General features: G+C 44.2%; 1 protein-coding gene across 3 annotated transcripts in view; it reads right to left on the bottom strand.

The window, feature by feature from the left end:
• CAMKK2 (calcium/calmodulin dependent protein kinase kinase 2) overlaps positions 1–26684 on the bottom strand; it is a 133989-nt gene that overhangs the window by 20380 nt on the left and 86925 nt on the right. For all 3 annotated transcript variants that reach the window (XM_083151371.1, XM_083151369.1, XM_083151370.1), the window contains exons 8-13: positions 25420–25441; positions 8542–8630; positions 5850–6049; positions 4660–4713; positions 2564–2637; positions 2290–2377 (exon numbers count right to left, since the gene is read on the bottom strand). In XM_083151371.1, coding sequence (XP_083007497.1) covers positions 2290–2377; positions 2564–2637; positions 4660–4713; positions 5850–6049; positions 8542–8630; positions 25420–25441 — 527 coding nt within the window. The remainder of the gene's footprint in view (positions 1–2289; positions 2378–2563; positions 2638–4659; positions 4714–5849; positions 6050–8541; positions 8631–25419; positions 25442–26684) is intronic.

The following is a 26684-nucleotide window of genomic DNA, read 5'->3' as shown; positions in this document are numbered from 1 at the left end:
ATGAAACAGCACATAAGTTTATGTTGATCAGGAACCCTGGTTTCCTTCTGCATGTATTGGTGGTCAACACTTCACGTGTCTTTTCTTTACTACTTTCTTTCCAATTCATCTCCTTATCTCTAATCTGACTATACGGTTATCTCAGTGGTATAGCCATCGTGTGGCAACTTGGAGGAGTAGGGTCTGTGGTGGGCAGCAGAGGAGCAGACCATATGACGCCCTGGTGCCCGGCGCTCCCTCCATGTAACCCGGGCCGCTGCTGCCCGGCGCTCCCTCCCCGCTGCCCGGCGCTCAGTGGGGGGGCTGGGCCACTGAGCACTTTACTACTTTCTTTCCAATTCATCTCCTTATCCTTAATCTGACTATACGGTTATCTCAGTGCGCTCAGGGGGGGGCTGGGCCGGAGGGCTGGCTGCCATGTGCAGGATTCTGCCATTTGCTGGATGTAAGGGGTGGGAGCTGGCTGTAATTGTGTGCAGATTGGTGTGAAGGGGGGGGGGGGGGTGAGATGTCAGCAGTGACCCCAGTGCTGTATGACTGCACTGCCCCCCCCCAATCATGCAACACTGGGGTCACTGCTGCCCCCCCCCCCCCCCCACACACACACACACAATCTGCACGCAATAACAGCCAGCTCCCACCCCTTACATCCCGCAGAGTGTCATACTGCTGCTGCGGCTGGACACACCATGCTCCTCTTAGTCAAGGCCTCCATCAAGCCCTGAGTCCCCACAGCTGGTCCGTGCTCAGTAAGTGCAAGTAGGCTGAGTAGTATACCTACAGAGGTCTTGCTGTGTGTTCTGACCCTTTGTCGCTTCTGTGTTCTGTCCTTATGTCCCCCCACTTTTTTGTTCTGTACCTGCCCCCCCCCCCCCATCTGCATTCTGCCCAGGTGTCACGCCCACCCCTCCTGTGTTCTGTGCCTAGGTCACTTAACCTTGTGTTATGTCCCTTTGTCACCTCCTCTCTGTTCTTTCCCAGCCATTATGTCACAACCCCCCCCCCCCCTGTCTTGTTTGGGGAGGGGGGAGGGGGGGGGCGCGCAGGAAACTTTTTTGGCTTGGGGGAGCAAATTTTATAGTTACACCACTGGGTTATCTGGACTGGCACTGGATCTGGAGGAGATTCTTCTGCTTTCCCACAGTTCACACTCCGCCTCGATCCTTTCACAATTCTTTTGTCTCACTTATAACCCTCTCTTTGTTGCAAAAAAGATGAGCAGCTCTCATCCGGTCCAATCTCTAAATCCTCTGGTCTTTGAACTTGACCTCTACTCTAAGCATTTGGGATCCAAAATCAACACGAATAAAAAAGTGCTTTATTTTTATATTCCGGGGCCATCCAAACCACTTTGGAAGCCTCTTTTTCATTCAACTGGCACAGATGGAAAATTAAGTATTTGGGTATTTTCTTAACACACTGACATTGGGCCTAATATAGACTTGATCGCAGGACAAATTTGGTCTCAAAATGGGCAAAACCATGTGCACTGCAGGTGGGGCAAATGTAATATGTCCAGAGAGAGTTAGAAATAGTTATATTAGGTAAGTTATTTTGTTTCTGTGCAGGGTAAATACCACACCACCTTAGACTAGGTCTGTTGTGCAAGACCAAATTCCACGGTGAAAATGTCTGACTACAAATATAGAAGTGGTGAAGTAGCGCATTGGTTCCCAAATTGTGCACCTAGGCATCCTAGAGGGCATCGAGGCCCTTGCAGGGGTGGCTCGGACTGGTGTACCAGGACCAAATCAAATTATTTCTGGTCAAAGTGATGTGCAAACACAGTGCTAGTACTTTTCAATTATAAAACATGTGGACAATCAGAAGCACAAAATCGGTAAACCACCACATAACTGAACCTAAGGATGACAGGTAGGCACAATTTACGGTAATTCATTTTATATTTTTCCAATTTAATCAGTAAACACCTTTATCTTAAGGTGCCGGGAAAAAAGGCTGATACTGTAGAGCGCTATGATACTAGAAAGTTTGGAATTGCCAGATTAACTCATTTACACTACATGACATTAATATGGCTAAAGCAAAGGAAGCCTAACACATGGTAATGGGATGTTTAAATATCAGAATTTGTGCTCGTATTCAACATATCTCCAGGATCTATTTGATTCTGTAATATTACTGTTCCACAATGAAATACCAGTTGGATATTAAAACCGGCAGAAACTCACCTGTGACTCTGCTGTATAATGCTCTATGCCCCGTAGAACCTTTTATGCATCATGTGTTACAGTAGATTTGTCAGCTGTTATTTCATGTTAAATTTACCTTTATGTCAGGAACTGAAATTCTAGACTCTGGGTTCTTGTCCAACATCCTCAGAATGAGATCCTTTAGATCCTCTGATATCTCTGGCCTGTACATACAGGAAGGCAACACAAACACAAGCTCAGCTGTTTGGTTTGTAGTGGCGTCCTGTCTCACGATATGCAGGTTTCTTAGCACCACCCACTACTTCATATCAGTAGCATCATCAGAAGTGTTACACATATACTGTACCACAAAGCATACTAAGCCCACATTCACACAAATAAGAACTTACTGGTCTGGTAACTCCAGCGGCTGATTCTTTATTTTGCCATGAAGTGATAAAATCCTCTCATCCATGAAAGGGCACTAAAAACAGGAAGATGTCAGCTGGGTATCAGATGTCCCAGAACACATTACAGGAAATGCAAGACTGTTCTGACTTGGTTGTCGGTTATATGCGGCCTTAGCGTTAGAGGTCTGAACCATTTTGCAAGCAATGCGGGGAGATTTATCAAATCTTGGAGATAAAGAGGAGAAGTGCCCATAGTAACCAATCAGCATCTGTCATATTTCTAGCACTACCTGTAAAATGACAGAAGCTAATAGTTTGTTAAAGGCAATTTCTCCACAAGATTTAATCAATCTCTCCCCTACTGTCATACATTCTCTGCTCTGGTTCTCACCGCACAGGGTGAGATATATTCAGTCTAAGCAAGAATAATAGTCTTATGCAATAACTGTATTGTATGTTGACAACTATAACAATCCTTTTGGGTACAATTGTGCATACAATCTTGCGATTTATCGAATTCCCCTTGTGGTAAAAAAAAATCAGGCGGAATCGCATGATCGAATGCAATTGAATTGAATGCTGTATAAAACACACCAGATTATGGAATAGTCATATGCACAGTGGGTGGAAGAGGAGTGGCCGGTTTTGCGATGAGATGAGATCTAGTACAAAAAGTATGTGCATCACATACTTTTTGTACTACTGTCGATCTCATCTCATTGCAAAACCTAGATGCGATGAAGCCTGGCTTTATCTGGCGAAATGCATTGGTGGACTAGGAGGATTACCCCTGTCCAGTTCTGAACCCTGCCACTTTTCCACTATTGGATCCAGACCATACTCTAGACCTACCGTTTGTTTACGATCACCAGCAACTATCTGCTTATTTCCATCTGAGGCTCATCCATGCTCCACAATGGACGGGCCATTTCGGACATATTGGATACAACTAAAGAGTCGGGTGACACTATCGGAACGAACCCAGCAATTTGTGGAATCTAATAATACGGTACCGTATGAACTGGACTATACTGTTGCAATCCTTTTTTAAAACTGCCCCAAACTCCGGCGCCCCCCTCCTTCCCCCTTTTTTCACAACTTTTGCATTATTTGTTTCATGTTTTGAATAAATATCTTGCAAATTGTTTTTTACCCAATTGGCACTCACAACATTCATATTCACTGGTAATTTTATTGTTTAGCGCAAGTGTATCCCCTGGTTTTTCAGTCTACCTCATCCTCTCGCATGGCTCACTATGCTTCGAGTAAGGTACTTCTCTGCGCTCGGCAAACTTTACCGTTCCCAATTGGATTCCACTTGTATAGGAGAGTATGACAGTGACCAAAAAAAGGAAAAAAATCCCCCCAAAAATGCATGTCAACCTTTTCATGTGACGATCATTGCTATGCCAATTTTTTGTCTATTTCAACCATATTTTATGACCGACTGGATATCTATCACATTATGCCCTTCATGTTTTGGTTCATTAACTTGAGACCATGTAGCATATAAGACCTGCAATGAGCCTAGACTGCTGTTATTCTATCAACTCTGAGGTAAACCCAATAGGCAATTCCCTAATTGAATACATAAAACATAAACATAGGGAGAAATCTGGGGAAAAGAACAAATGTTAGAGGTGTTAGTATTAAATGGCATTTACGTTATCATTACTTAATCTTTCCTTACGTTCTCTTAACTGGAATGTGTTTTCGGTATAGTTTAATTCCACATTGCTCCTTTAATCACAGTGCACAGCACTGTAAGATATGCATTAATAAGATATACGATACTGTACTGTACACTATACGATACTTCTTCTGACCATACTGTGTATAGAAAGCTCTGAAATCAGATCTAATGCTGCCAATATTTATTCGCCTGGGTGAAGGTGCTGAGAGGTAATCTGTGCAAGCTGTCTCAGTGTGTCTATCGCAAAAAAAGGCAAATGTAACATGCCAAAAAATGATCAAATGTATTGTTTAAGTCTCAGTGGAATGAGTTCAGTTTTCGTAAGAATATATTGTTAAAGGGACAATGCTTCAATATTGTCTACAGACACAGAGAATACAGATTACAGTATGTAGATAAATACCTGACCAAACACAAAACAGTGCAGGGTGACTCCCATTGCCCAAACATCCAGAGCCTGCAAATAGAAGGAAATAAAAACAATTATGTTAATCTGCTAACACTGTACACCTGCCACACAGGATCTACAATAGCACAAGATTTTGTATCCATGGTAACAAGCCCGTACGTCCTACCCAGCACACATAGGTGACTTACCCATATATATATTAAACACAGGCAGAAACTGTGGAGGCACTGAGTAGCACTGATTATATATATATATATATATATATATATATATATATATATATATATATATATATATATATATATATATATATATATATATACACACACACACACGGGGTTTTGGAGGACGATGTTAGTATAATAAATTCTCTCCTTTCCGTTAGTGTACATATCAATGTAATAGATATAGTCTACACAGTATTATAGAGTTAAACCCCATACACACTAATACCGCTTTCAGACCGCACTCTAGACCCGGGTTATTGCCGTGTTCTTGCGGCCCCAACACGGGTCATGGTGCGGTCTGAAAAGGCCACCACGGGTCGAGCAACACAGGTGTTCAACCCTGGTAATGACCAGGGTTGAACACGGCTATGACCCGTGTCAAGTGCAGTGTGAACGGGTGAACGGGTGCCTGGGTCGAGCGACCCGTGTCCCGTTCACAGTATGGAGGAGGCAGCACTGTCAGCTCCAAGTACTTCCTCCTCCCGAGCCCCCGATGACGCACCGCCGCCCAGCACCGCCCCATGTGACGTCACCGACTCGGCAATATGCCGTTCGGAACTTTCAGACCGCATTGCCGTGTTGCTCTCGGGAGGGGACCCGTGTCCAAATCCCATGTGCGACACGGCATTTGCGGTCTGAAATTAGTATGACCGCAGCCGACATCATTAATGATATCAGCCTCGGGTGGCCGATACTGAGTAAACACACTGAATGATATCGGTAAACAATATTGTTCAGTGGCGTCAGTGTAACCCGCTGAACATACGGGTCTATGGTGATATTGCCAAAATGGCCTGCATGTAGGCGGCAGCGGTAGTTATCGAGGTGAGGAGGAGTGCACAACGTTAATAATATTGAGTGTACATACAAGAAGATATAGCGCTCAGAAAGCCCTTTCTGAGTGATATTTTTTGTATGGGGCGTTAGATAATTTGCAGTAGAGAAACTACAACGTACCTTTCCTGAAAATATCCTGCTGGTCTCTAAGAGGGTCTCAGGAGCCATGAACGCTGGTGTTCCCACTGTGTTAGACAACATAGCATCCGTTCCTTCAAACTGGTTACTGACCCCAAAATCTGCAATCTTAATATGACCATCTTCCCCCACTAAGAGATTGGAAGGTTTGACATCACGATGTATAATCTTCTGGTAATGCACTGCATGGTAAAGACAAAATGGTTTTATGATTAATGATTTATGATTTTTTTTCCCTGCCAAATAAAGGGGAATTATTCTGATTCACTCGGAAAGGCACAATCACTCTCAGATGGACAAAACCATACGCACTGCAGGTGGGGTAGATTTGAGTGCGGGTGTACTTCAAACTGATATCTATATTGCAGTGTAAAAATAAAGCAGTCAGAATTTACCCTGCACAGAAACAATATAACACCCAAATCTAACTCTCTCTGCTCATGTTACATCAGCCCCACCTGCAGTGCATATGGTTTTGTCCATTAGAGAGTGATTGTACCTTTCCGAGTGAATCAAAATAACCCCCACAGTGTGTTTTTTTAACAGTGTACCTTCTAATCATGAGCAATTTACCATTGTCCAAACAACGCAAGTAAACTGCACTTCAGTTCCTCCTGTGATGTGGGGCTAATGTGGGATGCACATTGGGATGATATATCACTCACACTACATAAAGTTGGGTACCCACTGGTCAATCCAAGATTCGTTGTGCCTGACTTCACAACTGGGGATCCTTGCAGCAAGTGAAGTTTTGCAGACTGCCCGTACCCACAGCATGGTGAACTGATTTATCTTCAGATATATTGGCCATCAGCTGTTTTGCAGCATCAGTGTGATATGCCTGGAAACAATGTTGCTCACAGACCTATAACAGGTACATTCCAGCTCAAGCGGCTGAGATATGTCAGCTGTTCAATGGAACGGCTGACATATCGGCCACTATGTGCAATGCGCATTACCGTAAATGAATTTTAAAAAGAGTGTACAGATGAATCCTCATATATCCTGCCTCTATACGCCAGGAAGCAGGAAATGCCTGGCGTCAGTGAGCTGACAAGTCCTTGCAACTCAGTTAGTTTTATACCAAAAATTCATCTTATTTGCATCCCTTGTGAATATTATGCAGAAGCAGATTCTGTTGATTGAACTGGATACAACATGCCTTTATTCTGTGTGCGACTGTCCTGGGATCTGCATTCGAAATGGAATGTTCGTGTTTGTAATATAGCATTCGGTTGCACACAGAATAAAAGCCTCCCACATATCATTTTAATCAGCATAAACTGCTTGTGCCTCCCATTTGCACCTCTTTACAAATAAGACATATTTTAATGTAAAATGTAGCACAGGAATATACACTACCTTAAACCATCTATTGTACGTATAATATACGTATTATTGAATAATACCTTATATTCTTGTAGGGAGGTGCAGCATTGAATTTGTGCCAAGAATATTCATCATAGTTGGACAAAGCAAAAAAATTATCATCATATTGGGCACTAACAAGGCTCAATTCAAACCTCTGCAAGCCCGGGAACAGCCCGGGAAGGAGGTCCTGGAGCTAGTCAATTGACCAAACTGTTAAGCTCAACTGAAGGGTTCATTCTTGCACTTCTCTGGAGGTGCGAACAGATACACGGCTAAACTAGTGCTGCAATGCTGTTTACTGACTTTAGCGCAGTCAAACAGCATCGCGGCAGGCACTTGGGGGGGATGCACTAACATACGTCACCCCACATAGCCGGCTACCGCATTGTTAATAATCGCATATGCACCAACCTCCAATTAGTAACGCAAATGATAGCTCTTGCGATAAGAACTGTCCTTTGTAAAATGACTCTGGGTCTGGACTTCCAGGTCTGAGACCCAGGAGTACCTCTGGGCAAGCGCGGAGTGACAGCACCGGCAGCAGGGCATGGTGGGAGGAAACATGTCGTATCCCTCAAACACCGCGGTGGAGAGAAGCCTATAGGCTTCTATACAGTAATGCCAGCTTTTTCTAGCATTACTCTTTATTGTGAAAACTTGGCGATCGGGGATTTAGTGCATGGGGAAATGTGGTAAAAACCCTGATAAGAGGGTTTTTACCGCATTTTCCCCCTTAAGCTGAAGCATCCTGGTTACTAAAGTAGGTGAACTGGGTTAATGATACATTTTACAACTCTTATTCTCTACATCAAATGTGTTTAAAATTGTACAAAAAGACTAAACTAACGTTTCCAGCTTGTCCTAGCTCTTATACGCTCAGTGGCACTCCAACTACAGCTCCTATAACATCCAGGAAAATGCAGCTGAATGAACAAGTGGCGACCACAGATCATGCAGGCCTGTAATAGGATAGAGCAGGGGTTCCCAATCTTTTTTGAATTACGGCACCCTAGAGTATCAGAATTTTTTCACGGCACCCCTAAGCCAAAAATAAAATAATTAGACTGGGTTTATAATGCGATTCTTAAGGTCAGTTATGTGGTAAAGGACAGGATTTGCTTCTGTTTGTACACATTTTATGATTGGCAGCCACCAGCACTGGTTTTGCTCATAAATAATGAACCATTAATAATTTGAGTTGGTCCTGGACCACCAACCCAGGGCACCCCTGCATGTGTCCCGAGGCACCCCAGGGAGCCACGGCACACAGTTTGGGAACCACTGGGATAGAGGATAAACTTACAGTACTCAATTCCTCTGATCAAATCCTGGAAGTAAAAACGTGCCTGGTCTTCTGTTAGTGGCTTAGTAGTGGGTACATCCATCACTGCCCTAAAATAGGCACAAAATATCAACACATCAATACACAGCAGTTCAGCATTTATCAGACACTATCATAAATAACGAGAGGGCTTGGATCACTAACTCAGGGATTCTGATTTGAAAATAATGTAAGAAAGAGCAAGTTATACCCCTTTCAGATATGTGAGTCGGGAATTGGCAAATCTAAAAGCAGACAAATTCCCAAGTCCTGACCATGATAAAGGGCGCACAAATTAATCCCAGGATGATGTGTATTTACATGGGTGTTTTGTGCTAATGTCAAAGAGTTATTTACTGTACACCTAGGCAACACCAAGATGCACTACATAGGGATCTAATGTTAAGATAGTGACATTAAGTCGACACATTATTAACATGGTCAAAATGTTGACAGGTAAACAGTAGACAGTGCTACACCCTTTGAGTGCCAAGTAAATTTGTCAAAAGCAAACATTTTTATTCATCCTAAAAACCTCTAATTAGGGATGCCAATCCAGGGGCTATTTTTCAATCCCGGGATTCGGGATTGAAAAATGCCTAATCCCGGGATTCCCGGGATACCCGGGATTGAGTTCGTCAATATAATGACGAACTTTAGTCCCCCCCAAACCCAGTCTAACTCACCCGGCCATTGCTGCGGGAGCCGGGCAGTGATGTTCAGAGGCCGGCGGCTTTCATTGGGGACCGTGTGCGGGTGGTCTGGAGGCGGGCAGATGTGCGGTAGCCGGGCAGCGGTGGTCTGGAGGCCTGCAGATGTGCGGGAGACTGACGTCGCAGTACCCGGGCAGCAGTGAATGCACAGGTACCTAGCGGTGAGCGTGCACGGAGCATCAGACGCGCTGCGCAGCGTGACCTCTGACATCAGGTCACGCTGCACGCAGCCACAGAGCAGCGCGCCGGGGTTTGGGAGAAGCCGGGCAGCGTCTGAGCTGGTCTCAGCGCTGCCCGACATTAGATTCGCGCATGCGCAGGCCAATCCCGCAATCCCGGGATTGGAACTTCCAATCCCGGCGTTTTTAGGGCCAAATCCCGGGATCCCGCCGATCCCGATCCCGGGGTTGGCCACCCTACCTCTAATGTTTACCTTATATAGGGAATATAATATTTTTTAATTTTGAATTTATATAACAAATGTGTACGACACTGGCATTTTTAGCGGATATTTTGCACATCTCTCACAGAGATGTTGGCACTCAAAAGGTTAAGGTCGGCAGATACGAAAGTACGCACATATGGTTGACAAGTTTTTGGGGTTCTCCACATAATTTTTAACATTTGCGTGATTTACCATGCAGATAGACTATGATCGGCAATAGTAACCTGTGGCGAGTGCAGTGAAACACCTTGCCCGAAGTGTGGCAAGCGAATCAACCCCATCAGCAGGGCCGGATTTGCCACTAGGCCCATGAGGCACGGGCCTAGGGGCGGCACATATTAAGGGCGGCAGCCAGCAGGGAAGTTTTTACGGGGGACGAGCTGCGCAGCTGCACGGAGCGCCGCACGGCTCATCATCCCACAGCAGCATCATCATCATCCCGTCAGTCTCCAACACCTCGGTTGCGGTGCTCCCTGAGTGTCGGCCTGGGCGCACTATGGGCTGCAGCGTCCTCCCTCAGCCCTGTTAGGGTGTGTTAACCGGCTCTTAGCTCCACTGCTGCCACTGACAGGATGTCTCAGCCCTCTCCCTGCCCGCCGATGACTGCTGCTACTGCGGAGCACGGTGTCTGCACTGCTGGTGCCTGCCAACACCGCTATTGCTGCCGCTGCCACCCGGATATTTCTGCCCTCTCCCTGCCTGCTGGTGTCTGCTGTGGAGGAGTGCGGTGTCCGGGCTACCGGTGCCTGCCACCACTGCTATTGCCCCCGCTGCTGCCGCCCGGGTTTCTCACCCCTCTCTGCCCGCCGGTGACTGCTGCTGCTGCAGAGGAGGAGCGTGGTGTCCTGGACAAGTGGAAGAGGTAACCCCGGGGAGCAGCACTCTTGAGCTCCCTCCACTCTGACCTATTTTAAAAATTTCAAAAGGGTCCTCCCTCTCGGTGCAGGGGGCGGCCCAAAAATTTGAGCCTAGGAGCGGCCTGAACCCTAAATCCGGCCCTGCCCATCAGGGTACATTGTTACACTTATTATGGTCACAGATAATGAGACACACAAAATAATACCCAAAACACTTAAAAAAATGAGTATCAACCTTTTGTGCGTGACATCACATTCAGCGTCTGCGACCAAAAAAATGGATGGCCTGCGTCTGGCTTCGCAGCTAGGCTGCATAGCCAGGAGGCTACCGGTGATGTGCAAGTGCTTTGCTATGCATGCACTCTAGCTATGCAAGCACAAATATTTGCATTTGCATTGCCGGGAGGGACCCTGTGATGTAATGGTGATGTAAAGGGTGGCCTTGACGGGTGCTGCGTGTCTAGCACGGGCAGCTGTCATTTTGTGAGTTTGTTGCAAATAAGGCTCTTTATTCCCAAATCAATGTTGGGTCCATGTTACACATTGGAGGCCATCACTTGGTGTATGAACCACATGTCAGCCTTCCAATTTCAGTACTTGTGACATCATTTTAGGTCATAAGGTACTGGTTAATTGATAGGCTGGTTCTCTCCATTGTACTTGGTGGAAAGTTCCTCCATAACAATAAAATACACTCATATTGGTGTTAATTTAAGATAAAAAGAAAAAAAAAACAAATAAAATATAAGCATGTAAGGTGCAAGAGAAACACATAAATACAAAAGGGAGGAAAGAGATTAGAGACTTATAGGGAGGGATAGTAGTTAGGAGTGAAAAAACCTTTGTATGTGTTTGAAGATTACAGAACTATATGAAACCGTAATGGGATGGCAACCCAAAGGATGGAAGCGATGTACTGTAGTAAATCTTAAACATGAACAATGGAGGATACCCCCCTAGTCACATAATGCACATGCCCAGGGGCACCACCTGACGCGAGTGGCACTGCACTCCACCCCCTCAGAGCAGCTGCTCATAAGGTTTTTTTTTTAGCATCACCAGTGAGGAGCGGAGGGGGGTGCAGAACTCAAAGGCAGATCATTCAACCACCATCGCAGACTATGAGGCCCAGCAGATCCTGTCAACTGGATGTGCTGGCACTAGTAGTGCTATCAGACGGAGGTGTGCCAAGTGAGTGAACGACATTCGGGAGCCCAACAGTCCAAATCCTGACTTACACAGACAATTGTCCCTTGCTGGGGTCCACGAAGGAGAATAGAATAGGTGGCGCAAGCCCGCAGGGGGCTTCAATGCACTCACTCCCTTGTCGGAGAAACGACCAACGTAATCCCGACAGTTGGGGACTTATACCACACCCCACAGCTAGGGGGCCTGACAAGCCAAGTATACCAATATGTCATGGGTTAGTGTTCCCCAATCACCACTTCCCAGCAAACATGAGCGGGTTATAGGCTCAGTATGAAAGTCCACCGCTAAAGGTTGACAGGATTTAGGTTGACCCATGAAATAGGTCAACAGGCCTAAGGTCGAAAGGTTGACATAAGCACTAGGTCAACATGTGTCAATGGGAAGGTCAACATGTGTTTTTCAAGTTTTTTCAGTGTCTATGTCGATGTAAGTTGCTTAGACCCCATATCAGTGTACCGCTGCACTCGCCATGCTTCCGGCACGGTGCCTCGCTGTGCTCCGCACACTATGTCTAATCTCCCTCCACGCCCCAGTGGACGGTAGGGTACGATATACTGCCTGTTTTGGGGGAAAAAAATGTAGACCTGACTGACAACCTTCCCATTGTCGACCTAATGCTTGTGCCGACCTTCCGCCCCTGACGACCTTCATACTGTTGACCTAGCGATCATACCCCATGTGAGCTTGAGAAGTGGGGATGGAGAGGAAGTGCGGAGGCAGCCGCTGGCAGGCACAGAGGGCAGAAGGAAGTATGTGAGGGAAGGAGAAAAGAAGGGAAGAGAGGAGTAGGTTAGGGCTTTGTAGGTGAGAGAGAGAAGGTTGGATCTGGCTCTAAATGGTATGGGAGTCAGTGGGATGACTGGCAGTGGGGGCTGGTAGCTTCTCACTCGCTACATGATCCCATTCTGAATATTAGTACATGTGGCCCTTAGTGATCGTGGAAGATGAGTATCAGTACTCTGCAAACACGCTAACAATAGGCAATCAGCAATGACCAGATTATCATTAGGCCACATGCTGGTGTTACAGCTATACATGCTGCAATATTGGGCCAAATATAGCCAGTGATACTGCAGCATGACCTCCCCTTGGGAAATGTATGTCTGGCTGGAGCGACATTCACCAATGAACCTCACACAGCAATGCAAGGAGCCCAGAGCAAATGCACCACGGGCATAGGAAAGGTCCCAGAGTTGACAAGCCCAGTACTGCCCATGTTAGTAACTATTACAGACTATCAGATGCACTGGTATTAGGGGATATGGATGATGGGTCCATAGGTTGATAGTATACTAATTGGGGGGTTCATCAGCTCCAATCTACACATTGAAACCAAAGAAACATTAAAAACCTATGTTGACCTTGTCATGTGTCGGACATTTCCATGTCAACCTTTTGGAGTTGACCTTTAAACTGTCAACCTTATCATCCACACCTGGTATTGCTTTATGATCTTATAGCCATTTGAGCAAAGAGAACAAAATAAGAGTGTACAATACAGTTGTCTGACTGATGCTGCACAGAATTTGGAAATAATAGAAGATAAATGTTACAAGAGGATTTCTAGGTCTTCCACAAACAGTTTGCTTATATTTGCTATTTTTTATATACAGAAAAGAGAAAATGCAGGCAGTCCAGAGGTTAAGAGGAACACATCCCACACTTGCTATCTGTGCTGTTGTCACGGTAACCACTAACTAAACAGACTGACTTGGTGACAGCTGTAATGTGTGTAAGATAACGATGTGTCACGTTCAGCCCATAATTCACGTATTTTCTTCACTGCTTCTGTGTAAGTACATGGAAACACAGGTATTTTCACAGTCAATGGAAGCAGTGATCAATGATGATCACCTACTGTAGTTGGTTTTAATCCCATTGAAATTCTAAAATGCAAAAGGCACCTAACTTTCTGTGTGACAAATACTTATCCAGCAAAGCCAATGCAGATAAGCTGGACTATCCTGACTGCACGGTACATGTTTTCTGATCAGAATTATAAACAGATATTATTGATATAAGTTGTTATTTTCCAGGTAGCAGAGGGCGCACACTGCATGACTGCATGGTGGGTAAGCACAAAGACCACAGAGCATCAGGTTTTGTAGGTGATTATTAGTGACTAGTTACCAGCGGCTGTGCGCGTCCGAATGGCGCAACACTTGAATTGCTCTGTTGGGAGCCACCTAGTGGCAGATAGATCGCACAACACTTGAATTCCCTCAATAGAGATAAGAAGCAGTATTAGCCTAATATTATAAAGGGATAGAAACAGGTCTGTTTCATGTAAGAAATGAATCCCTGCCTGCAACCACAGTAACACTATCATCTGTTTTGTATAACAAGTAGCAAGATCCCCAATGTATATATTATGTAAAGCCTGGAGCAGCTACAGCATACAGAACAATGCCTCGCACGCCATTATTCACCTTTTGTTTTAAGGAACTCAAGTCACAAAGAATCCTGCAATCAAAATGTTGCCAAAATACTCAATATCCACAAAATCCATCACACTAATATAAAGCAGTATGTGTGTTTTGGGCTGGTATGGCATACTTCTGCTATATATGGGCCTTCGCAATACACAGACGTGTCCTCGTGCATCATTGGTACAGCGTGCCAGGTCCCATGAGGCTCTGCAAGTGCATGGTGTCTCTTTTGATATAAAGCCATCCTTCGTTTCAACACAGTGTGACTAGCATGCACAAGAAGAATGTGCTGATTAATTGATATGTTATACTTATATATTGTGTATGACTGAGTCTCTGGATCTGTGTATGAAGTGCTACAATATAGCAGCCCCATTGGCTCATGGTGCATCCTGGTTGAATAGCATTATGACTAAGGTGCATTATGACTAATATCGTGTTCTCACTGCGAGTGAGAACTACACAGCTTTTACCTGGCATTAAAATGCCGGGGACTGCAGGGACGGACCCCCGTTCTCACTGCTAGGCAAATTCCCGGGTGAAGAAGTTCTACCTGGTAATTTGCCTTTTAACACAGGTTTTTATGCAGTGAGAATGGGTCAACCCGTGTCTGCATACCTGGATCTCAAACACTGGAAAAAGAAGGGTTTTACCTGTGTATGAGATCCGGGTATGCGACCCGTTCACACTGCAAAAAAAACCTTTAAAAGGCAGATTTCCGGGTCTACATGCTAGACCCGGGAATTTTCCTGCAGTAAGAACGGGGTATAAGGTGACATATGACTAAGGTGCATTTTCAGGAAAAAAGACACCGGTTGCTAGGAGAGTTGCACAGCACCGGATAGCTCGCTCTCATGCTGCATGGCCTATTGAGTCTAGATGTATGAGAACACATCTGCATGTGGAATATTGTGTTAACTGTGACGAGGTAGGGTAGGGAGTCGGGGCATTAGTTTTAATAAAGTTAAACAGTCAGAGTGCCATGCCTCCTGAATCTGTAGGTGTCAGTAAAAGCTAGGGTATGATCATAGGCCATTACCGAAGGCAGGTCCAAACAATAAGAACACAGAAATGTGTCTCGTCTGATCAGTAGCATTTATTAGAAGGCATCTGCGAGTTATGATTATTAGGATACAAATAAACAATAAAATGTTGCAAACAAGCCTGGAAAGAGAATGCCCAAACGTGGGTTGAAAACCGAACAATTGTACAGATAAGAACCATGCATTGGCAGTGATGGGCTCCGTAGGGCATAGCTTTATCAAGGCCACCTTGATAAAGCTACATAGCGAAACGCGTCGGTGGAAGCGAGCAAGGACACCCACATCCAGACAATTCATGTATTCGCCTCCTGCGACCGGACCAGCTTCTAGAACCTACTCCCATAGCCAGAAATTTTGGGACAGTACAACTACAAACACCAGGTAGAGCACCAAACAACAGCAGGCCCTCCCTGGACTACAACTACAAATTCCAGGTAGAGCACCAAATAACAACAGGAGCTCCCTGGACTGGAGATCAGCACCTCTCCTAAACGAGTCCCCTTCGTTTACTGGCCGCTACAAATGGGACATTAGCAGAGAAGCAACATAGGAACGGACACAGAACATTACATGGCTGAACTGTGGGTGACTATACAGGCTCTCATTACTTACCTTTGTGGTACCATTGATTCTTATGGTCTTATGATTTATCATTTTTAAATATACCTATTTTAAAATAAATTCTTACATTCTATTACCTACACCTGTTGCATGTTTTTAGATAAGCGCGGTTTCACCCCCTCTTTTTCTCTCTCAAGTTAGTAACAATTGTTCAAGGACAGAAATGTATTGTGGATTGAGAAATGCATGGCATTAATTGATTGTAACTGTTCTTATTTAACCCATATATATGAATGTTTGGGAAGGAATGTAAAAACATAGGGGGCAATTTACTAAGATCAAATGGGTATGAATCATAGTTGCCTACCCTCTCTCCCTGATTAGTCTAGCAATCTCCCTCATTTCACCTAGCCCACATTACATGGTTACATTTTTGGGGAAAAAAGTAATGAGAGACAGATACATTTACATTGAATCATCTGCACCATTTCCCAGCACTTTACCAAGTATAGTAGCTCTTACTAACTTCTTATGGGGCTCATCTACATTTGGATATAAGTAATTTTAAACATTTCCTCTCAGATGTAGCAGTACGTACCCACGCTTCTAGGTGCCACGTTCACAATCTCTTTTCACAATCTATCCATATATGGAACTAGACACGCCCTTTGGGTGGAGCATGACACGCCCCCATAATGGGGCGCCTTGCAAAATTATATTACCAACTATAGTCTCCCTGAAACTAGTTTTCAAAAGTAGGCAAGTACGGTATGAATGCACCTGATTGTATCCAATACCTCTTAAGTACAGACCGGGACCTGCTGATCGGCTTTGGCTGATTTGACATATTTTTGTTTGGCAAGCTCAGCTGAATTCGGGTATACAAATGAGTACACCATAGATATAATTCGGCCAATGAGTTCTATCAGATCAGCAAATTCCCATAGCTGAATTCGTCTGTGAATTCAGCTCAAAATACGATTGGAAATTACACATTTTCCATCTGTATTTTGATGAAGCCTGCACAGATCAGTCAGATGCTTCTCTGTGTAAAATAAATAAATAAATAATAATTTTTAAAAACCTGCGTGCGGTTCCCCTCCCCTTACGAGTATAAGCAACCCCAGGCTCTTTGAGCCAGTGCTGGTTCCAGAAATACAAGGGACAAAAGGAATAGGGGTCCCCTGTATTTCAGCAACAAGTACCGGTCTCTTGGACCAGTCCTGGTTACAAATATGCAGGGGACAAAAAGAATAGGGGTACCCCATATTATCATAACCAGCACCCGGCGCCAACAGCCAGCAGTGTCATGCCACATTTTACACAAGTTCCCCCTGACAAAGCATGACAACCATGGCGGGAACCCTGCAGGAGTGGAGAACTTCCCCAATATAGGGGTCAGCTAGGGTTGCCACCTCATCCCTTTAACCCCTTCCTGACACAGCCAGTTTTTGCGTTCCTGACAGAGCCATTTTTTTCAAATCTGACATGTTTCACTTAAGTGGGGATAACTTTTTTTTGCTTTTACTTATCCCAGTGATTTTGAGATTGTTTTCTCGTGACACATTGTACTTCAAGTTAGTGGTAAATTTTCGTCGATACAGTCTGTGTTTTTTTTGTGAAAAATACCAAAATGTCGGAAAAAAATGGAAAATTTAGCAATTTGCAAAATGTTAAATTTTCTGCTTGTGAGACAAATAATCATACCACTCAAAATAGTTAATAACTAACATAGACCATATGTCTACTTTATGTTGCCATCATTATTTCAACTTCCTTTTAATTTTTTTGGACACTAGGAGGCTTACAATATGAATAGCAAATTTTCAAATTTTCAAGAAAATTTCAAACACTGATTTTTTTAGGGACCAGTTCAGTTCTGATGTGACTTTGAGGGACTTGTATGTGAGACACCCCCATAAATGATGCCATTTCAAAAACTGCACCCCTCACAGTATTCAAAACAGCATTTTGGAAGTTTGTTAACCCTTTAGGTGTTTCACAGGAATTAAAACAAAGTGTAGGTGAAATTTCAAAATTTCATTTTTTTTGCAGATTTTCAATTTTAATACATTTTTCTAAGGAACACAGTACATTTTACTAGAGAAATGTGACTAAAAATTGATTCCCCCAATTCTTTTGTTTTCATAAATATCCTATATGTGGCCCTAGTGTGCACGTTGACCAAACCACAGGCTTCATAATAGAAGGAGCACCTACTTGATTTTGGAGCCTCCTTTTTATGAGATTATTTTTTAGGCACCATGTAGGTTTCTAGGCACCATAAGATGCTAAAAGTTAGGAACCCCCCCACAAGTGACCCCATTTTGCAAACTACACCCCTCAGGGAATTCATCTAGGGGTATAGTGTACATTTCAAACCCCCAGGGGTTTCACCAATTGTGGTACAACTGGGCAGTGAAAATGAAAAATTAATTTTTTTACACAACAATGCAGTTCTGGCTCCAAATTTGTCATTTTCACAAGGAATGAAGGAGACAAAGCACCCCAAAATCTGTGCCCCAATTTCTCCCGAGTACGGCAATGCCTCACATGTGACCAAAAAATACCAGTTGGGTGCATGGCAGGACTCAGAAGGGAAGGAGTGATTTTTGGATTTTGCAGCTCAGATTCTGGTGGAATGTTGGTGGGTGCTATGTCGCATTAGCAAGACCCCCCAAGCACCAATACAGTGGAACCCCCCCACAAGTGACCCCATTTTGCAAACTACACCCCTCAGGGAATTCATCTAGGGGTATAGTGTACATTTCAAACCCCCAGGGGTTTCACCAATTTTGATACAACTGGGCTGTGCAACTGAAAAATTACATTTTTTACACAAAAATGCAGTTCTGGCTCAAAATTTTTCATTTTCACAAGGAATGAAGGAGACAAAGCACCCCAAAATCTGTGCCCGAATTTCTCCCGAGTATGGCAATGCCTCACATGTGACCAAAAAATACCAGTTGGGTGCATGGCAGGACTCAGAAGGGAAGGAGTGATTTTTGGATTTTGCAGCTCAGATTCTGGTGGAATGTTGGTGGGTGCTATGTCGCATTAGCAAGACCCCCGAAGCACCAATACAGTGGAACCCCCCCACAAGTGACCCCATTTTGCAAACTACACCCCTCAGGGAATTCATCTAGGGGTATAGTGTACATTTCAAACCCCCAGGGGTTTCACCAATTTTGATACAACTGGGCAGTGAAAATGAAAAATTACATTTTTTTACACAAAAATGCAGTTCTGGCTCCAAATTTGTCATTTTCACAAGGAATGAAGGAGACAAAGCACCCCAAAATCTGTGCCCCAATTTCTCCCGAGTACGGCAATGCCTCACATGTGACCAAAAAATACCAGTTGGGTGCATGGCAGGACTCAGAAGGGAAGGAGTGATTTTTGGATTTTGCAGCTCAGATTCTGGTGGAATTTTGGTGGGTGCTATGTCGCATTAGCAAGACCCCCAAAGCACCAATACAGTGGAAGCCCCCCACAAGTGACCCCATTTTGCAAACTACACCCCTCAGGGAATTCATCTAGGGGTATAGTGTACATTTCAAACCCCCAGGGGTTTCACCAATTTTGATACAACTGGGCTGTGCAAATGAAAAATTACATTTTTTTACACAAAAATGCAGTTCTGGCTCAAAATTTTTCATTTTCATAAGGTATGAAGGAGAAAAAGCACCCCAAAATCTGTGCCCCAATTTCTCCCGAGTATGGCAATGCCTCATATGTGACCAAAAAATACCAGTTGGGTGCATGGCAGGACTCAGAAGGGAAGGAGTGATTTTTGGTGGTGGAATGAATGGTGGGTGCTATGTCGCATTAGCAAGACCCCTGAAGCACCCATACAGTGGAACCCCCCCACAAGTGACCCCATTTTGCAAACTACACCCTTCAGGGAATTCATCTAGGGGTATAGTGTACATTTCAAACCCCCAGGGGTTTCACCAATTTTGATACAACTGGGCAGTGAAAATGAAAAATTACATTTTTTTACACAAAAATGCAGTTCTGGCTCAAAATTTTTCATTTTCATAAGGTATGAAGGATAAAAAGCACCCCAAAATCTGTGCCCCAATTTCTCCCGAGTACGGCAATGCTTCATGTGTGACCAAAAAATGTCAGGACTCAGAAGGGAAGGAGTGATATTTGGATTTTGCAGCTCAGATTCTGGTGGAATTTTGGTGGGTGCTATGTCGCATTAGCAAGACCCCCGAAGCACCAATACAGTGGAACCCCCCCACAAGTGACCCCATTTTGCAAACTACACCCCTCAGGGAATTCATCTAGGGGTATAGTGTACATTTCAAACCCCCAGGGGTTTCACCAATTTTGATACAACTGGGCAGTGAAAATAAAAAATTACATTTTTTTACACAAAAATGCAGTTCTGGCTCAAAATTTTTCATTTTCATAAGGTATGAAGGAGAAAAAGCACCCCAAAATCTGTGCCCCAATTTCTCCCGAGTACGGCAATGCCTCACATGTGACCAAAAAATACCAGTTGGGTGCATGGCAGGACTCAGAAGGGAAGGAGTGATTTTTGGATTTTGCAGCTCAGATTCTGGTGGAATTTTGGTGGGTGCTATGTCGCATTAGCAAGACCCCCAAAGCAGCAATACAGTGGAAGCCCCCCACAAGTGACCCCATTTTGCAAACTACACCCTTCAGGGAATTCATCTAGGGGTATAGTGTACATTTCAAACCCCCAGGGGTTTCACCAATTTTGATACAACTGGGCTGTGAAAATGTAAAAATTTAATTTTTCATTTTCACAGCTCAGTTGTATCAAAATTGGTGAAACCCCTGGGGGTTTGAAATGTACACTATACCCCTTGATGAATTCCCTAAAGGGTGTAGTTTGCAAAATGGGGTCACTTGTGGGGGGGTTCCACTGTATGGGTGCTTCAGGGGTCTTGCTAATGCGACATAGCACCCACCATTCATTCCACCACCAAAAATCACTCCTTCCCTTCTGAGTCCTGCCATGCACCCAACTGGTATTTTTTGGTCACATATGAGGCATTGCCGTACTCGGGAGAAATTGGGGCACAGATTTTGGGGTGCTTTGTCTCCTTCATTCCTTGTGAAAACGAAAAATTTTGAGCCAGTACTGCATTTTTGTGTAAAAAATTAAATTTTTTTACACAAAAATGCAGATCTGGCTCAAAAGTTTTCATTTTCACAAGGAATGAAGGAGACAAAGCACCCCAAAATCTGTGCCCCAATTTCTCCCGAGTACGGCAATGCCTCATATGTGACCAAAAAATACCAGTTGGGTGCATGGCAGGACTCAGAAGGGAAGGAGTGATATTTGGTGGTGGAATGAATGGTGGGGGAGGGGGGCTGGCGCTGCGGCTGGTGGGGGGTGGGAGGGGTGCTGGCGCTTCGGCTGCCGGGTGGGTGGGAGGGGGGGCTGCCGGGTGGGAGGGGAGGGGGGGCTGCCGGGTGGGAGGGGGGGGGGGGCTGGCGATCGGTGGTGATCGGTGCTGTACTTAACAGCACCGATCACCACCGATCACTGTGTTACCGAGCGGCTTAGCCGCCGGTAACACAGAAAACGCTGCAATTGGCTGTTCACATTTGAACAGCCAATCGCAGCGATCGGCGGCGAGGGGGGATGTCTGCTGTCAGGGACAGCAGACATCTCCAAACTGTCACCGCGTCTATAGACGCGGTGACAGTTCAAAGCCATGACGTATATATACGTCAACGGTCGGGAAGTACCTCCCGACCATGACGTATATATACGTCATATGTCTGGAATATCTATCTGTCTATATATATATATATATATATATATATATATATATACATATATATATGTGTATATATATATATATATACATATATATATATACATATATATATGTGTATATATATATATACATATATATATATATATATACATATATATATATATACATATATATATATACACATATATATATATATATATATATACATATATATATATATATATATATATATATACATATACATATACATATATATATATATACATATATATATATATATATATATACATATACATATACATATATATATATATATATATATATATATATATGATTTCATTTTATACATTTTTTAAGCGTTTTACATGCGGGGGGGTTGGAGCTGGGGGGGAGCGCTGCGGCTGCTTCTAGCTGACAGGGAGCGAGGGAGGGAGAGCGGCTGCCGGAGGGAGAGCAGCTGCCGGGCGGGTGGGAGGGAGGGAGAGCGGCTGCCGGGCGGGTGGGAGAGCTGCGGATCGGTGGTGATCGGTGCCAGCACTGATCACCGCCGATCCCTGTGTTACCGAGCGGCTTAGCCGCCGGTAACACAGAAATAGCTGTGATTGGCTGTTCACATTTGAACAGCCAATCACAGCGATCGCCGACCGGTGGGGGCATCCCTGCCCCCCCCGGGCGGCGAGGGGGGATGTCTGCTGTCAGGGACAGCATACATCTCCAAACTGTCACCGCGTCTATAGACGCGGTGACAGTTAGAAGCCATGACGTACATTTATGCCATGTGTCGGGAAGTACTTCCCGACCATGACGTAAATGTACGTCAAATGTCGGGAAGGGGTTAAAACTGGAGACATATTAATTACACAGGTTCTGTGGCTGGCTCACTTCAAGACTCAATTTCAACTGTTTTATTTTTTATTTTTTAACAGCCATCAGACTTCATTCTAACTGTATTTTTTAATCAGCCACAGAACCTGTGTAATTAATATGTCTCCAGTTTTAAAGGGATGAGGTGGCAACCCTAGGGTCAGCCCATCCAGGCCTGGAGATCGGGGATATCCCCGGCACCTCTAGGTGGTGGGTGCCGGGCTGATGTTAAAAGTGTAAAATAAAGAGTTAAATTACAAGTTTTGGGTTTTATGTTTAAACTACAAACCCCAGCAAGCCTCCCCCGCATGCTGGGACTTGGAAAACCACAAGTCCCCGCATGGGGACATAAATGGGCCCACTGGGACTTATAGTCCCACCACAGAACTAATACCCAAATATACACACACACACACACAAATAAAGTATAAACTTTATTACACACACCACCCATACATACTCACCTATACTGACACACAGGTTTGGTCCACTTCTCCAGTAGAAATCCTCAATGGGTACCAGTGAAAAAAATTATACTCATCACCTCCGGTGTTGATTGTGTCCTCTCCGGTCCATGTAGCATCCACGGGGTTAAAAACAAACAAACCGAAAACCCGAAACCAAACGGACTGAGGAGCCCTATGGAGCATTGTAGTTACAACAACAGGGGGCTATCAATGTTTTGCTATGGGGCCCACAAACTTCTAATTTAGCCCCTAGTCTCATATCATATTAATCAGCAGTGTCCGGATGTGTCATAACCAAAACTGCACAATGACACAGGTACAGGTACAGGTCTGTAAATCTCAGAAAGGGATTTTGGTTAACATGTTTAACACTGAGTCAGTGATAACAGAAACTTCGTCCGTAGTTATTAGACACTTATATCCCGAATTCTGATGTCGCAATTTGGCACATAACTCTTGTGACTTGCAATTTAGGGCCAGATGTATCAAGCTTCAAAAGTGATAAAATGGAGAGTGATAAACAACCAGCCAATGAGCTCCTACTTGTCATATCATAGGTTGGGTTTGAAAAATAACAGGTAGGAGATGATTGGCTGGCTGTTTATCACTCTTCGCTTTATCACTTTTTGAAGCTTGATACATCTGGCCCATAGTAACTAGTCCTAAACACAATACTGGAACTGTTCCTGCAGCATCATCACCAGTCAAAACACAATAAACAGAGCCTAAAACTGCCTAGAGGGAACCAAGCAAAAAGGGGCAGCCCAATCTTATATTAACTGGTTTATTAATGCATTAGTTGTTTGGGGAGAGGAAATCAGACGTTCCAGAAATAGAACAGGCTGCAGTGATTAGAAAATACATTCATTATACTGTATACTGTGTGACAATGACACAAGAACTAAGCAGTCAGCCATCAGAGAAAAGAAACATAATTGTGAAAGGATAGAGCTGCCTCACGTGGGTAAGACATTAATAGAGCAACCGCTATGTACAAGACATGATACACCATGCCCCAGCCACATGACTAAAGGCAGCAACAGCTTCTCAAGTTCCTGTCGGCAGAACATTTAAAAGAAGCAGTCTGTGTTAGGCTGGGACCAGTGGCGTAACAATAGCCCCGCGGTAGCGGGAAGGCGCTGTGTAAGTGCGGGCGGCGGGGTGCTGCGGGGCTATTGTAATGCCGCCACCACAGACCTGCAGATTTACCTGTATTCGCTGCGGTGGTCCTGGCTCCCTTCCTAGCTTCATTCTGATGCTATGGAGATGGACCATCATAAAATGTCCGCCCCCATATAGCAAACTGTCTGCTGTATGGGGGCGGACATTTTGTGATGGTCCATTTTTCATAGCATCAGAATGAAGCCAGGAGGGGATCCGGGACCACTGCAGCGAATACAGGTAAATCTGTGGGGGATGGGGGGGCTGCTTTATTATCGGCGGGGGGGGGGCGCTTATTATAGTTGCGCCACGGGCTGGGGCCACACATAGCTGCGCAGCAGGTCTGAAGCCTGCACACATGTGGATGCCCAAACATTAGCGGCGAGGCCGCAGCCGCTGGGTCCTACTGCAGCATGCTGGGATGGATGGCAGTAGGGACGAATTTCATGTCTGTTTACACGAACTATATATGCAATATTAAGACATTCACTTAACCACGTCAGGGTGTGCTCTCCCTGACATGGGGCCTACCTCAGCATGGATTGCTAGTCAGAGAGAAAGCAGTTGCCTGTGATCAAAAAGTCACTGCCCAGAAAGAAAGAATAAACGGCCATTGCAAAATTGACAAGTGCACACAACCCTGGTTATTTTCAGTGCTTTGATCCATTCATAGAAGTGTATCTAAACAGTGTAAGTGAATGTGTCCATTGCCATTGATTATTTCAGCTGCACAAAACATTCAATTTCTAAATGTAGAATACTATCACATTTCACAATATATATATATATATATATATATATATATATATATATATATATATATGGACTGGGAATATATATACAGACTACAGTGGGTAATGGGGGTGATGGAGCGTTATTGGCACAAAGGACTCAAAAAACAGAAAGGAAAGTAAAAGTGCTTGGAAATACAGCGTAATGTGCTTTTGTGTGCTAAGGGCCAGCTTTATGCAGATTATGCTTTCAGTGCCTGAGGCACCCAAAGTATAATCCCTGATAAATGCTGGCATCGGCGTAGGAGCAGTGCATCGCACCGGGGATAATTGAATATCACCCAGAGAAGCTATTAGCAACAGTAAATTACCGCTGCTAATAGGATAACCCCCTATGACATGTGTTAACGGCTGTTAACAGTTAAATTAGAGAATAAAAACAGGTCTGTAATTGAGTAGCCCTGGGCATTTAAACCCAAGGTTTACCACCCTTTTCCCCACCCAGTAAATTATCGGGATGACTGAATTGCCCCCATTATCGCATCCATTATATAAAGCAGTGATAGAAAATGGAACAGCTTTATCATTGTAAATTTACAGCCAACTTTAACTTACCCTCGCTTAACCAATTCAAATACTGTAAAACAAGAACAGAAAAATATCTGTTACTATCTTATCAAGAAAAACAAGAAGTTTATAAAAACAATGACGAAATGTCTTGTGCTTTGTGTTGTAACATATCCTAGTGCAAAATCACAAAGAATGAACCCACAATGATCATCCAGAAATCACACTGATATTACTGTTTATGAGTAGCGCTAGTTTCAATCGAGGTTTTAAACAACATGAATCACAGAACTTTGTTTTTACTTCTTTAAGAAAAGGTAGACCTGCCAACCAGCTATTTGTCCTCAGCCACACAATTCTATTGGTGGTGATTATGGCTGAAATAGGCTTACCATATAGGACTAAGGGGGTCATTCAGGTTGGCTCGCAAAGCACATTTGGTTTGCTAATGGACAAAACCATGTGCACTGTGGGTGGGGCAGATGCAACATGTGCAAAGAGGGTTAGATTGGGGGGGGGTGGTATTTACAGGGGTTGGTATGTACAGTGTGGGGGATGGGAGTTGAGATGTAAAGTGTGGTGGATGGCAGGTTGGGATGTACAGTGTGGGGGATGGGGGTTGGTATGCACAGTGTGTGGGATGGGGGTTGGTATGCATAGTGTGTTGGATGGGGGGTGGTATGTACAGTGTGTGGGATGTGTGGGGGGGTGGTATACACAGTGTGGGGGGATGGGAGTTAGGATGTACAGTGTGGAGGATGGGGGTGATATGCACAGTGTGGGATGGGAGGTTGGCATGCATAGTGTGTGGGGGATGTGGGAAATATGGGGGGGGGGGTGCAATAGGCTAAACTTTTGCTTACGGCGCCCTGGGTATGGAGAGGATACATTTATAGGACCATTCCTTGCTTGTTATCTTTGAGGCTTATACTATGTTTTAAAGTGACCCTTCCACCTTTATGTTGGAATTTACAAGGCCATTAATTTTGTATACAGTATATACTGTGCTATTTTCTTCCCTAGAAATGTATTTATTTATAAATATACATGTATAAACAATAAAATAACTCATACATTAAATACATTAAAATCTACAATTCTAGAAACAAAAATAATGCACGTCATAGATAGTATCAAAGTAATAAGCCCAATGTGTTTTGGTACTGTTAGTTCCTCTCTAGAGAGGAGATGTACTGTAAGTAAAGATGGCATGTGCCCAAATGCACTATTACCAGTGCTATGTAACAATGAACCCAGGCATGTATGATAGCAGATAACGTAGAGAACAATCACCTTTCTCTGCATTGAGTAGG

The sequence above is a fragment of the Crinia signifera genome, chromosome 1, assembly GCF_055691185.1.
Source record: "Crinia signifera chromosome 1, ASM5569118v1, whole genome shotgun sequence".
In the NCBI taxonomy this organism is placed as follows: domain Eukaryota; kingdom Metazoa; phylum Chordata; class Amphibia; order Anura; family Myobatrachidae; genus Crinia; species Crinia signifera.
The sequence above is the reverse complement of the archived record's forward strand: the minus strand, read 5'-3'. Positions and strand labels throughout refer to the sequence as shown.